The sequence below is a fragment of the Suncus etruscus genome, chromosome 6 (genome assembly GCF_024139225.1).
Source record: "Suncus etruscus isolate mSunEtr1 chromosome 6, mSunEtr1.pri.cur, whole genome shotgun sequence".
In the NCBI taxonomy this organism is placed as follows: domain Eukaryota; kingdom Metazoa; phylum Chordata; class Mammalia; order Eulipotyphla; family Soricidae; genus Suncus; species Suncus etruscus.
This window is the reverse complement of record NC_064853.1, coordinates 105536430-105552109: the sequence shown is the minus strand read 5'-3', so window position 1 is coordinate 105552109 and position 15680 is coordinate 105536430. Positions and strand designations below refer to the sequence as shown.

The 15680-nt window shown below is 37.3% G+C and overlaps 1 protein-coding gene across 4 annotated transcripts in view; it reads right to left on the bottom strand.

The window, feature by feature from the left end:
* Nucleotides 1–15680, bottom strand: part of ACAP2 (ArfGAP with coiled-coil, ankyrin repeat and PH domains 2) — a 150958-nt gene that overhangs the window by 67162 nt on the left and 68116 nt on the right. For all 4 annotated transcript variants that reach the window (XM_049775942.1, XM_049775945.1, XM_049775944.1 and 1 more), the window contains exons 3-6: nt 13636–13755; nt 12761–12814; nt 2970–3028; nt 1–168 (exon numbers count right to left, since the gene is read on the bottom strand). The exon at nt 1–168 is cut by the window's left edge and continues 16 nt beyond it. In XM_049775942.1, coding sequence (XP_049631899.1) covers nt 1–168; nt 2970–3028; nt 12761–12814; nt 13636–13755 — 401 coding nt within the window. The remainder of the gene's footprint in view (nt 169–2969; nt 3029–12760; nt 12815–13635; nt 13756–15680) is intronic.

Below are 15680 nucleotides of genomic sequence, written 5' to 3'. Positions count from 1 at the left end.
AGAGCTATGTGTCGAAAACATTTTCTTGTTGCCGTCAGTATGTTTGTGGCTTCTTCAACTTCATGCTGTTTGTTTCTTTGTACCTGAGCATTTTTCACTAATGCATTTTCTTTTTCTTCACTGACTTTTTCAAATTGCTTCTTGGCATCTTTAAATTTTCTCAGATCTCTAAAACAATTAAATTAGTGAAGCTAATGAAAACTTTTCTAAAGAAAATCTATCAAAATAACCTTCTGAATTTAATTCTTATGTTGTTCTCTTCAGTAGTCATTATGCATTGGCATTCAAAAACTCTTCCAATTAAAATATATATTGTTTCTTAACTGTATATCACTCCAGTTAACATTTTTAATTAATAAAATTTAAGGTGAAATAAATGATCAAATTAATATTAAGAACATTACTATATGATTATAATACATAATACTAAAGAAAAATAAACAAAATTGATTTATTGTTCAGAAAACAAATCTGAGGACACTACATATATAGCCAAATGATTCACATCATAGCACAACAAGGAACTTGTTAAAAATGCAGATTTGAGCTGGAGCTAGAGCTCAGTGATATGACATCTGTTTTGCATGAGTGTGACCCCTGATTAAATCCCCAGCACTGCCTAAATAAATAAATAAATAAATAAATAAATAAATAAAAGCAGATTTCAAGGTTCCTCCTTCAGAAATTACTACCTATTAATCCTTACAATAAATTCTAGAAATCATGCAAAATTTTTAAAGACTTACCCTTCTTAAAATGGCACATTTTAAGAAACATTTAATCCTTATTAAAGGGAATTTGAGTTAAGAGCATAAAAATTTCTTAAAATAAACATATCTATGTATGTTCATGAGCACACGTGCACACACAAAGCATTTGATAAAGAACTTTAGGACCAGAAAGCCCAGCTCAACAAGCTGAGACCATGGTTTGCATATTGGAAACTCAAGTTCAAACCACATGGTCCCATAAGCAACATAATAGAAGTGGCCCAAGCACTACTAGGTGACCCAAACCCTTTCCTTCCCCCCTACCTTTTTTGGAGGGGACTAGGAGTTATTTCTGGCTTTGCACTCAGAAATTAACTCCTTGTTGACTCACCCTCCTGGTTTTTAAATAACAAATGAATTGTTGTACCAGTAAAAGATATTCATTTCAATAGTCTGAAAGTCTAAAACCCTTGATATAATAATGAACATGACATTTTTTTAAATTCTACTTTTCCTGTTCAGGAAACTAAATAAAATAACTTAAATCTGATCATTTAAAGTAGGGACCGGAAAGATAGCACAGCGGTAGGGCATTTGCCTTGCACACGGTAGACCCAGAACAGAGGGTGGTTCAAATCCTGGCATCCCAGATTGTCCCCCGAGCCTGCGAAGAGTGGCCCCTGAGTGCCACCGGATGTGGCTCAAAAACCAAAATAAATAAATAAATATAATAAAGTAAACAAATAGAACTAAACTTTGTTTCTAAAAGCTATAAATTTGCATTTACACATTCTGAATGCTAGTCTATTTATAAATTTATAATTCATAAATTATATATAATATGTATAATTATATAATTATAATTTATAAAGAACATGCAAAACATTATCTTCTGTACAGAATTTTTTTAGCCACCAAAATAGTAGTGCAATTGTGTTAATGAGATATGACACTATTTCTAGCTCATAAGTATAATTTATTCTGAATACTATGTCATGATCAATTTTACCCATACTTTTTTTTTTTTTTTTTTTTTGGTTTTAGGTTTTTGGTTTTTGGGTCACACCCAGCAGCGCTCAGGGGTTATGCCTATCTCTACGCTCAGAAATCATTCCTAGCACGCTCAGGGGACCATATGGGATGCCGGATTCAAACCACCATCCTGCTGCATGCAAAACAAATGCCCTACCTTCATGCTTTCTCTCCAGCCCTTACCTATACTTTTAATCTCACTCAAAAATTAAAAGAGAAAAATGATTATTAATGAAGAAATGAGAACTTTCCTGTCTCAAAAGTTCAGATACTGTTTCATTTTACTTCACATATATGTGATGAACAATAAACAAAAAGCTCAGATGTAGCAAAAAAAAAGTTGCACCATCATCATGCATTCTCACACATTCCACTATCTTCTCTTCCAAGTAAATAGCATATGAAGGCTTAGGTTGGTCACAATTACAATAATTGAGAGTACTTGAACCACTTTACTTTGTTTTTATTTAATTTTTTTTTTTTTTTTTTTGGTTTTTGGGCCACACCCGGTGACGCTCAGGGGTTACTCCTGGCTATATGCGCTCAGAAGTCGCTCCTGGCTTGGGGGACCATATGGGACGCCGGGGGATTGAACCGCGGTCCGTCTCCTAGGCTAGCGCAGGTAAGGCAGGCACCTTACCTCCAGCGCCACCGCCCGGCCCCTTATTTAATTTTTTTTATTTGGGGCCATACTCAGTAGTCAGGGGTCACTCTGGACAGTGTTCAAGTACTATATTTGATGCTAGGGATTAAACCAGGGTATGCCACAAGCAAGAGAGATTATTCATTTATGTAATGTTTATATCCATAATATTAGGTGCTAGTATCTTACTTATTTCATAGTACAAAGAAAGGTACTAAAGAGTAATTTAGGAGAAAAATTCTTTGTTGTATGAAGAGAGAGAGCATGGAGGAAAAGCATTTGTCTTGCATGCAGAAGGACAGTGGTTCGAATCCCGGCATCCCATATGGTCCCCCAAGCCTGCCAGGAGTGATTTCTGAGCATAGAGCCAGGAGAAACCCTTGAGCACTGCTGGGTGTGATCCAAAAACCAAAAAATAAATAAATAAATAAATAAATAAATAAATAAATAAATAAATAATAATAATAATAATAATAATAAACACAGAAATACTAACGTCTTCCATAATTTATAGTTTAGAAAAAAATGACAAGGTCCAAGTGTAATCAACTGTTTGTTCAGTCTTTTTGCTGGAACTGACTTACTCTTTAACGAAGTTCTGAAGCTGTGCTTTAATTGATCTCTGAGTTTGATCAAATAGGATCTAAAAGAAAAAATATACAAGTTATATATAATAATTATGTAATCAAACAAAAATAATTTCAGTTACTTCTATAAATGCCACATAATCCAATCAATAGTTCAATTCAAAATTTATACCTATTTGTTATTAAAGGCTACCTAAAAGTTTCTAGACAACTGAAACTCATTTCAACTTCATCTTTTAAAAAAATTTTTTCTTTACAAAAGAAACAAATCTGTTTGAATTTTTACATTAAGTTTAACAGAAAAACAACTAATTTCCTGGATTATTAATTCAGGTTTTGGAAGACATACTGAAAGAATAACAAATTCCATTCATCCACTCTAGAAATAAATTTCTTACTGAGATAGCAAAACACACTGGAAATAACTCTAAAACTACCCTATCCCTTAGTAAAAGGCGACTCATTTACATAAGGGATTTAAATGTTTTACATTTTGAATCCAAATCCTTGGGTTTGAGAAAGGAATTGGCATTAGAGATAGGAAAAACAAATTCCTCACAATAATATTTTGCCTCCACTTAAATGATGCCCCATGTTTAACTGATAGCTACATGTGTGAAGAAATTTTCAGTCAGTCATGGGATTTCAAAGTATTTTACATAGAGTCTGAAAGACAGGTCAGATAAATGTGCAGAAAAATCTATAATCAGGGAGAAAAGGCAGTTTATTCTCTATCTTGGAAATCTGCCCACATAAGATGTGTGCTCTCAGCGCCAAATCTCTCCTCTGGCTCCAAACCCATTCTTTCTCTCTTCACTCTCTTCACTTTTCTCTTTCTTATCTTTTCTCCTTATTTATCTAAATAAAACTCTTTTATTTAAAACATAAAAATGAAACAAAAAAACTCAGCTGTTCTAATAATAAAAACATCATTCTTTGGGGTCGAAGCAATAGCACAACAGAATAATAGCACAACATGCATTTTCCTTGCATGCAGACAATCTGGGTTCAGTTCCCTACATCCCATATAGTTCCCTGAGCCAGGACTAATTTATTTACTTATTTCCTTCCTTCCATTCCTTTTTCTTTTTTCTTTCCCTCCCTCTTTCCTCTTTCTTCTTTCTTTTCTTTTCTTTCTTTTTCTTTCTTTCCCTTCCTCTCTCTCATATTTCCTTCCTTCCTTTCCTTTTTCTTTCCCTCCCTCTTTCCTCTTTTCTCTCTCTCTCTCTCCTCTCTCTCTTTCTCTCTCTCTCTCTCTCTCTCTCTCTCTCTCTCTCTCTCTCTCTCTCTCTCTCTCATGCTGAATGTTGAGGTTCTAAAAGGGGAGCACAGCTACTCTTATACTCTCGACCTAAGACTGTTGGTCTCTATTCGGGGAAGGCCATCCTCTTAAACCAAGCGTGCAGCTTCAGGAGGGATGCACATGAAGGAAGGATCTAGCTGGCCAGATCAGCCTAATCAACCCTGGCAATCAATGGGGTGACAGATGTCGTAGCATAGAATGGATTATCCAGCTCCAATAAAGTCTTCCAAATAAATGGCCCCAGACTCCAGTCAACATTTTAGTAACAATCTCATAGAGACTCCAAGTCAGAATCAATCACCCCCAAGACCTCAGTTAAAGTTCCAGGACTCAAAACTATGACACTATATTTGTTGTTTTCAGGATGATTTGTTATATAGCAATAAATAACTAATACATTTGGGGTCGGTGAGGTGGCGCTAGAGGTAAGGTGTTTGCCTTGCAAGCGCTAGCCAAAGAAGGACTGAGGTTCGATCCCCCAGCGTCCTATATGGTCCTCCCAAGCCAGGGGCAATTTCTGAGCACTTAGCCAGGAGTAACCCCTGAGCATCAAACAGGTGTGGCCAAAAAAAAAAAAAAACTAATACATTCATCAATAGATAAATGGATAAACAAATAATGGATAAAATGGATTAAAAAATTAAAACACAAATAGTATTAAGCAATTAAAAGGAAGGAAATATGAATATGTACAATGACTAAATTTCCATTATTACCTTGAAAGAAAATGGACAAAATATTTCATTTACATAGATTCTAAAAAAAAAAATTACAATTCATAATGCCAGAAAACAGATTAGTTACTGATTAGAACCACCCAAAAATTTTACTTAGATTCTACTTCTTTAGTATTGAGGCAAAATCAATTCACAAGTGTGTAATACTTATATACTCCAGGCATATGCCATAGCCCCACCAAAACAGAATATCTATCTACCACAGTCTAAAAGACACTCCTCCTTCACTAACTTCCCCCATTAGGTAACCTCAGCACTGCAGGGAAGAGGCTACAGGTTAGTTTTCACTAGACATGGTCTATTTCCTGCTTTGCTTCTTTGTATACTTCCTATGAATAAGATCATCCAGTATTTATTTGTCTTCCTTTTCATGACACCAGATCATTTATTTATTCACCAAATAAATGATACAGGCATTCTTCTAGCCCCCATTCCCTATGCTAGGGATTAAACTAAGGACATGCGGAAAAAAAAGTGCTCTATTGCTGAGTCACAAATCCAACCCACAGATTGCTCACTAAATTCTGGTGTGGTTATTAAACAGAGATAATTAGTAATTTTAATCAAATAAGAGAAACTGATACTTATGTCCTTATACCAATTTAAATTTATAAATGTTGATAAACCATTTGCTAAGCCATTCAGAAATTAACCACTGGAGTCATTTATTTGTATGACTTACACTTTTAACTATCTGAATAAAGTAATTATTACCTTAACACAAATATGTATCAATCCCTCAGGCACAGCTCTTTGAAGTATCCAAAACTATTTTATAGTCACAACTGTTTGCCATTCATTATCAATATTTCATCTTATTTTTATAATTATACTCTATTAGTTTGCTCTTATTTTTAAAAATGTATATGTTACGTATTACTAATACAAAATACAAGCAATAAACATTCTTATTTTCTTGGAAGGACACTGTGGGAGGCTGGTTTTTGCTTTTGTTTGTTTGGGGGTCACAATAGATGGTGTTCAAGATTTATACTTGGCTCTGTACTCACGGATCATTCTTTATAGAGCTCCAGAAACCCTATGTGGTACCAAAGATCGAATCTTGCCACATTCAAGCCAAGTACCTTAATCCTCTTATCTCTCCGAGCCCTATTACCCTATTTTTTAAAGGATATATATATATATATATATATATATTTTTTTTTTAAAGGATATATGAGACGAGTGTAAGGTTCGTGTGATTCCATTCTTGGGACCACTAACAAATAGTACTATTTTTAAACATCTTACTGTACATATTCAATATGTAATATCATCCCCAAAATTAAGTTCTTAAAGAAGCCACTTAAGGTGTTTTTTTTTGTTTGTTTGTTTGTTTTTGTATTTTTTGGTTTGGGGATCACAACCAGCAGCACATAGGGGTTACTCCTGGCTCTCAGGTATCTCAGGTATCTCTTCTGGCAAGCTTGGGGACCATATGGGACACTGGGGATCAAACCCAGGTCCGTCCCAGGTCAGCCACTGTGCTATCGCTCCAGCCGCCAGTTAAGTATTAACTTTGTCATAATTGCATCTGAAACATAAACATTTTCCACTAATACACACAAAAATATGACATGCCCCCCTGAAGATTTCTCAGTGTCCCATATAATATAACTACCTGTTATATGACACTGTTTATGTCAGTGTCCAGGAGATGAGAACAGTGAGAAAGTAATGACCTATAGCCTCAATGGCGAACCTATGGCCCGCATGCCAGTGGTGGCACACGAAGGCCTTGCAGCTGGCACGTGGGAAGGTCTGCAATTAAGATATGTGGCGTGGCAGAAGGCCAGTGTGCTGGTGTCTGCTTTGCAGCTCACCTGGCAACAGGGCCGGATTGGCTATTGGGAGGACCGGGCATTGTGCAGCAGTTTGGGCACTTGGGCTCAATAAGGTTAGTCATCACTGAAGAGTCTCACTACCTAAAACCACTTAAGTGAATAGACAAATGTAACATGGAAGTCAAGTTTAGAAACAACAAAAAGGGTCATATATTTTTATAATTTTGTGCATTTCAACTTTTAAGCTTAATTTTGCAAACAATAATAATATAATAAACATTATATTTTCCTTATACCAAGAGAAAATATATGACTTCAAAAGAATCCTCAGTGGGGTGGAGATATAGATGAAGGTAGGACATTTGCCTTGCATGCAGAACAACGTTGGTTAGAATCCCAGCATCCCCTATGGTCCCCCGAGCCTGCCAGGAGCGATTTCTGAGCATAGAGCCAGGAGAAACCCCTGAGCGCTGCCAGGTGTGCCCAAAAAAACAAAAAAAAAAAAAAAGAATCCTCAGTGAAGTTACAGAAAACAGAATTATAGGTAAAGCCATTAGTACAACACTAGACACAGTATATGTAGCAGAGATTACCAGCTCTGGAAAAGTATTAGTTAAAAAATAAACATTGGAAATTATCATTCTATAAGGAATAAGAAAGTTTTATCTGTTTTTACAAAGAAATTATATTGCAGAGTAATCCAAATTATTTGTATTAATGATTAGATAATCTAACCCCAATGTACATTTAATCTTGGCTAATAATAAATGGTGCTATTATTTCAATTATATAAAACCAAAAGGTATTTTATAGATGGCGTTTTTAGTGTATGTACTATAACCTACAGAATATAAAGCTACAAAATATAAAGCAGATTATAGCAATACCGCCTTTGAAAAGCAATTTTGCCATAACCTGGCAAAACTTTCTTTACCCTGCAATTCTATTCATTATTATTAATTAATTAACTGTTAATTATTATAATTTCATTGGTGTGTCTATTACTAAAAATCATCGCAAATAACTAGAATTTGTTTTTGTTTCGTTTGGGGGCCATACCCAGTGATGCTCAGGGGTTACTCCTGGCTGTGCGCTCAGAAATTGCTCCTGGCTTAGGGGACCATATGGGACACTGGGAGATCAAACCATGGTCCGTCTTAGGCTAGCGCTGGCAAGACAGACACTTTACCGCTTGCGCTTGTGCTTACCACTGCTCTGACCCCTAACTAGAATTTTTTACATTTTAACAAAAGGCTCTGAGGTAATTCTTAAATCTTTTTTTTTTTCATTCTTAAATCTTAATGATTTAGGGACTGGACAGGTATTACAGCAGTGTGATGTTTGCCATGCACACAGCTAACCTGGGTTTGATCCCAGAATCCCATATGGTCCCCCCAAGTCTAATTGGAGTGATCCATGAGCACCAACTCAGGAGTAATCAATCTCTAAAAACAGCTGGTTGTGGGCCAAAAACAAAAACAAACCCAACAGGGCCCGGAGAGATAGCACAGCAGCGTTTGCCTTGCAAGCAGCTGATCCAGGACCAAAGGTGTTTGGTTCGAATCCCGGTGTCCCATATGGTCCCCCGTGCCTGCCAGGAGCAATTTCTGAGCCTGGAGCCAGGAAAAACCCCTGAGCACTGTCGGGTGTGACCCACAAAAAAAAAAAAAAAAAACAACAACAACAACAAAGCTTCCCCAGGAAGATAATTATGCAAGTAATTGGCATTTGGCAGTAAATCAAGGATTGTGACATCCTTATTCCTATTCCAGTTAGTGTGTATACAGAGGTATGAGGAAGAAAACCTTTGCCAAGCAAGAAATAAAATGCAGTTTCAAGTAGACCACAAGTCACTTCTAGTGAGAAAGAGAGAAGAGAGAGAGATGAGGAGAGAGAAGAGAGAGGATGAGTGGAGATGGAGAGAGAGAGATGAGAGAAGTATTTGTTACAGAAAAACAAAATACCAGGAACCAAAGATAAGCGAAGCAGCTATGAGAAGAAAGAAAATTAAGTAAATCAAGGTCAGACATCATCATACTAGACAAGGTTTTGAGCAGCTACAAAAAGAAATGTGGGGAGTAAATTGACAAAAGCAGTAAGACCATTCATGTGTAGTGTCGAATTTCCCAGGATAGCCATATAATGACACCACATAAACACACAAAGCTAACCAACTGACACTTCAGATCCGGTCAGGACACACAGGCAGGCGAGACAATGATTACTGCTTCCTTTGTAAAGATCTTTTTAGAAGATTTATTTTTAAAACCTTAAGTTTCATGATCAAAAAGAGAACCTCTCACGAAACAAAGGACTGCAGAAGAGAAAATTAAAAAAGTATTAAGTATTTGATATTTGTTATACTGTCATTGATTTATGAACACAGTAAAGAGTTTCTGTAAATCCATAATCTCTGTGTTCTTCCCCCTGGCTTGAGTAACTCTTTTCTACCAAGAATTTTTTCCAGATACTAGCCAGAAGTGAACAGAACAAACACTTGCAGTCATAGAAATTACAGAAAAGAAAAAATGCATGCATTTAAGAACAGAACAGATAGAGAATATGACTGACCAGTGTGTATGTGAATGGTGGTAGCAAAATGGCAAAAAAAATTACCATGGTGGTGGGAGGGGTGTAGAAAGAAGACTTCTCCTGAGAGGCAGAGAACAGAGGAAAGTTTATTTTCATGAAGGAGACCACAAAGAGATGGGTGACTGTGAGGAAAGCTAGTCAGAGATAGATGCACCAGCAGACTATTCCAAATAAACATAACAAACGCACAATGGCCAAAAGATCAGAATATTGGTATATTCAAAGAACAAAGAAGGAATGCGGCTCGAGGTTGAAAATTATTGGTGAGTTCCTGGGTAGATCTTTAGCATGCCTGCTAGAGCCTGAAGCCCTGCCAGGGGTGATCCCTGAACACAGAGACAGAAGTAAGCCCTGAGAAAAGTCTGATGTACAGTCAAAATGAGAAGAGGAAAGTGGAGTAGAGGGGCAGAGTCCAGGAAGAAGAAAGTAGAAGAGGGGAGGGGAAGGGAAGGGAAGGGAGAGGAAGTGGATGAAGGGGAAAGGACAGAAGAGAGGAGGGGAGGGGGGAAGAAAAGACAGGGAGAGGAGGTTAGGGATCAGAGGGGGAAGGGGAAGAGAGGGAAGAGGAAAGGAAAGGGGACGAAGAGGGTAAGGAAGAAAAGAAAGGAAAGAGGAAGGGGAAGAAAGAGGGAGAGGAGGAGAAGGGAAGGAACCAAAGAGGCAAGTAGGAGAAGGGAGGGGAGGGGAGGGGAAGGGAGGGAAAGGGAGGGAAGAAATATGTAAGTAGATCTCCCAGACATCATTCCCAGCTCAGAGTTTAAGATCTGCCAATGTGAGTCATTAGATTAAGGGTCAAAGAAATAGTTCAAAGGAGTAAGCCCATGAACTGGGTTTGAGCCCCTGGTACCACATGTCCTCCCAAGAACCAATGTCTAGACTACAGTGGCCCCTAGTACCACTGGGAAGGCTCCCTATCCCCAAAAAGAAACAGGAAAGACATCAAAAGAAAGCATTTTTTTTGGGCTGGAGAGACAGCATGGAGGTAAGGTGTTTGCCTTACATGTGGTTTGAATCCCGGCATCCCATAGGGTCCCCATGAGCCTGCCAGGAGCGATTTGCTGAGCATAGAGCCAGGAGCAACCCCTAAATGCTGCCAGGAATGACTCAAACACTCCCCCCCACCCACCCCCCAAAAAAAAAAAAAAAAAACACTTTTTTTCTTAATTTCTGCCAAAGTTATCAAGGAGCAACTGTGAGTCCGACTACATCAACATAGTAATCGATCTGGGCAGGTCAGTGGGTTCTTTGGCTTCTAGAGCAGTAAAAAGAAGTGAAGTTCCTGTTTCCGGGCTAGATAACAATGGCCACATTCTCACAGTGAGGTTGTAATCAATTCTAGGAGACACCACTTTCACTTTTACTCCTCCAGCCCTAGATAGTCATCTCCCACATATATCTAGCACCAGGTCATAAAACAGCCTTTACATTTTTCCAATCCTTTTGACACCTTGTAACTAATTCTCCATATTACAACCTTCACATCAGAAATACCCTAAGCATCTCCATTTTCTTGACTATATGTCAACTGACAGACTACAAAGTGTTTTCACTCCCCAGAACCTTACACATAACATCCTTAACAGAGGGATAGTATATTCTATTATTCTATATTATAGAACAGTAAACAAAATACAGTGATAAATACACTAACCAAAAAAATGATAGTTAATAAATTAAACCTAAACTCAATCTTTGTAGTCTATCTTCATCCAATTTTTAATTAATCTTATTTTTTACAATGTTCTTTACAATGTCTGCTTTCAGGTTTAGAAAGAGAATAAAAATTATGATTAAAATTGGTCCAAGAAACTAAGTGCACATGAATAAAATAGCACTAAATTAAAAAGCCTCTATACTCTTGAAACTATTTTATTCTAAACCGGAGGAGGACTGGGAGATATGGGAGGACATGTGGAAATGGTGAAAGGAAGTAAAAAGAAGGGTGTATTGGTGAATGTTCCAGGCAGAAAAATCCAAATATTAAGAGTTATATAAATCACTGTGCCTAAAGAAAATTAACATTTAGAAATAGAAAGAGATGAGCTGGGGGAGATTAATGGTTGAGCAAATTCCAAATTTGCGCTCAGATCCTCATGGCCTCCAACCAAAATTTATCATTTTATTTTAAAAAGTATTGATACTGGGGCCGGAGAGATAGCATGGAGGTAAGGTATGTGCCTTTCATGAAGGTCATCGGTTAGAATCCCAGCGTCCCATATGGTCCCCCGTGCCTGCCAGGAGCAATTTCTGAGCATGGAGCCAGGAATAACCCCTGAGCACTGCTGGGTGTGACCCAAAAACCAAAAAAAAAAAAGTATTGATACAGGGGCCAGAGAGATAGCATGGAGATAGGCATTAGCCTTGCATGCAGAAAGACGGTGGTTCAAATCCCAGCATCCCATCAGGTCCCCCGAGCCTGCCAAGAGCGATTTCTGAGAGTAGAGCCAGGAGTAACCCCTGAGCACTGCCAGGTGTGACCCAAAAAAACAAAACAAAAAAAAAATGTATTGATACTCTTGCTATAAAGAGCTGTTAATAAATTAATTTTGAAATTATGAATAATTATTAGTCATACAAGTTAAGCCTTATAGAAAATTTGAAAATTATAATGCTTATGAGCTAGCTACTCTATTTTAAAATAAATTTACAGAACTAATGAGGATATTTCTTTTTTTTTTTTTTTTTTGGTTTTTGGTTTTTGGGCCACACCCGGCGGTACTCAGGAGTTACTCCTGGCTGTCTGCTCAGAAATAGCTCCTGGCAGGCACGAGGGACCATATGGGACACCGGGATTCGAACCAACCACCTTTGGTCCTGGATTGGCTGCTTACAAGGCAAATGCCGCTGTGCTATCTCTAATGAGGATATTTCTAAAGTATATGTATCCCTCATACTTTAAGGACAAGTGCTATTAATTTGTAAACATATAAATAAATAACTCAAAATACAAGTCTTTAATATATGCAATTGACTGGACAAAAGAAATACATTGCAAGCAACTTTTAAATAGTCGATATTAGAATGTTTTTTTTTAATTCTTGAACAAATACACAAAGGGAAAAAATGAACATAAAACAACTTCCTGGTTATGTAACTCTTTGATATTAACTTTCTTATATTTGAATAGAAAATAAAATGTCTGTGTCTCCTCTTTTCTTTCTCTCTCTTTCTCTCTCTCTCTCTCTCTCTCTCTCTCACACACACACACACACACACACACACACACACGCACACACACAGAGTTATTTAAGATCCATCCAACTTAAAGGTTGCTGATAAATCAGTTACTGAATTTTAACATAAAATACTGCCACTCAAGGAAATTACTAAATATTAATCTGGACTCATTAACACCTACTTAGTGATACTTACTGTGTGAAAGTTTATCATTTCTTGAAGGCTGTCAGAAAATTTTGTCAAACTTGTCTGAGAAAACAAGAACAAAAGAAAGAAAACCAAATCATTTAAGAACTATAAAGGCAGGCCACAAAAATGTCACTTCTGTATTTCTCAGAAAACTCAAGTTACAGCTATACTGCAAAATGAATGATACTACCTAGTTAAAGGTCAAACTCACTACATCATAGACATGCTCTACAGTCAAGGCATGACTACATCTAATAGGAAAACTTTAGAACAGTAAAACATATATAGAGTCCTTTCCTATTAACAGCAATACACTTATAGTGATGATCTATATAAATGTAAAGGTAAAACCTTTACACTTATAGTGATAATCTATATAAATGTAAAGATAAAACCAAATCTATCAACATTGTGCCCATTTAGGTATGTCCATATCAAATAACCAGTTTACCAGTTATTGTTTGTTTTTTCCACAAGTTATTATTCCAAATGAATGAAGTACTGTGATATCACACAATATAGCAAAGGTTCTATGCTACCCCAACCATGAACTTGAACAGAACATTCCTATGAAGGCTACCGCATGTGCAGTTAGACACGTATATTATAACCATAACCTCTATAAACAGTTACTTGTAAGCATAATTCAAAGCCCCACCCTCAGGTCACTTGGCAGAGGTTTGGAATCACCCAGTAACAAGTAAACACATTCACAATGCAAATCCATTTCTAACCATCCTAGAAAACATGATTACTTAGAATAGGCTGGTAACAGTGATAATAGTTGCCTACTTAAGGGTCATTAAAACCTATATAAATGGAGATATACTTGATTATCTTGTTGCATTTATCACTTGAACTGTAATTTTAGAAGTACTAACCTCAACTACAGCATCTTTACTAGAATACTGTGCCAGATCTCGGATCCCATTCATGAACTGTTTATTTGCAACACAGAAGGCTTTTCCTGTATCAATCATCACAATACAAAGCTTCACAAGCTAGAAAAAGAAAAAAGGATATATCAGATTAAAATAATTTTTAAAATCACTTATTAGTCATTTTCAATTAGCAAAAATTAGTAAAAGTCTAGTTAAGTTATTAATTAGCAACAGCCTAGTTAAGATAAATGATGTAGTCTAAAGCAGGCTCATTGAAAATTGAATTTTATCCTCTGGGTAATTAAATAACTTCAAAGAAAGTTCTATCCCAAAAATCAGTCTTCACAGACTGAGTGATAATATCAAAAACCAACCCAAAAAAATCATCTTTCAAGCTAAATTCAATCCCATAAATTTTAACTCCATCAATACTTATTTTGTGTTACCTTAAAGAAAGAAAAGGGTATTTCAGGTTAGCAAAAGGTTTACATTTTGAAAATTCCATAATATGTTTCAGGAAAAAAAATAAACTGGTGCGGTGGGTTAGTTACAGATACTAAGTATAGTATATAGTTTATAGACTATGGTTAGTACAGATCGAGTATATAGAATGAGCACCTGAAAAAGGAGACTGTGGTCCCCCAAATTCTGCCTGGACTGGTCCCTGAGTGAGGAGCAAGCCCTGAGCACCACTAAAAATGGCCCCAAAATCTCGTTCGTGCGTGTGTGTGTGTGTGTGTGTGTGTGTGTGTGTGTGTGTGTGTGTGTGTATGAGTGTGTTGAGTAAAGTAGAGAATAGAAAACACTGCATATTCAATAAAGTTTGACATGAATTTTATTTTAGTGTAAACTTTTTTTTTTGGTGTGAACATTCTTATATTTAAAAACAAAACTTCCTCAAAATCCACGAGGAAAAGCCCAGAGAAGTAACACAGAGACTTAGAGAACCTGCAGTGTGTATGTCTGGTCAGAGTTCAAATTCTCAGCATCTCATATGCACGAAGCATTACTCTGGCAGCTCTGCTGCCTGCCATCCCTAGTAACACAAGTATACTTATGTGAGCACCACAAAGGGTGCCACTTCTGGTGCACACCAAAGCCAAAAAGTGAAGTCCCAGGTGAAGCCTCAAGTTCATACAGAGCACCCAACATGCTAGAAGAAAAGGGACGAAATAAGGGGGATGGAAAAAGAAGCCTTGAAAAAATCATTCAAAAGGTTGAATATGGGCCAGAGCGGTGGCACAAGCAGTAAGGAGTTTGCCTTGCACGCGGCTAACCTAGAACTGATCGCGGTTTGATCCCCCAGCATCCCATATGGATTCCTAAACCAGGAGCGATTTCTGAGCGCATAACCAGAAGAAGAAACCCGAGCATCACCGGTTATGCCCCCTCCCCCAAGGCTGAGTACATGGTTTGTATGTGAGAGCACCAGATTTGATTTCCATACTACACGGTCCTCTGAACACTTTTAGGAGTGGGCTGTGAGCACCACCAGGTGTAGCTCCAAAACCTTTTCCACTAAACATGGATGACCAGATAGCACAACAGGCTGAGCATATACTTTGCTTGCACAAAACTCACGTTTGATTCCTAGCAGTATGCTCTCCTAAGCACTACCCAGGTCAACCCCTAATCTCTGAACTAAAATTTCACACCCTTAAAGGAGTGGCCCCAAAATTTTTGAAAAAAGTAATAAAGTGTGGCCATCAATCTTATGTGTCATTTATTAAACATATCCAACAATTAAAAGGGCAAAAATTGGGGAAGGGCAGGGGCCCAAAGAGTCAAAATTAAAAAAGAGGCCAATTGATTAATTGAATAAATAGTATAAAACAGGGACCGGAAAGATAACATGGAGGTAAGGCTTTTGCCTTTCATGCAGAAGGTCATCAGTTCGAATCCGGCTTCCCATATGGTCCCCGTGCCTGCCAGGAGCGATTTCTGAGCATGGAGCCAGGAGTTTCCCCTGAGACTGCCAGGTGTGACCCAAAAACCACACAAAAAAAAAAAAGGCAAACAAAAGATACTGGAGCCAGAGCAACAGC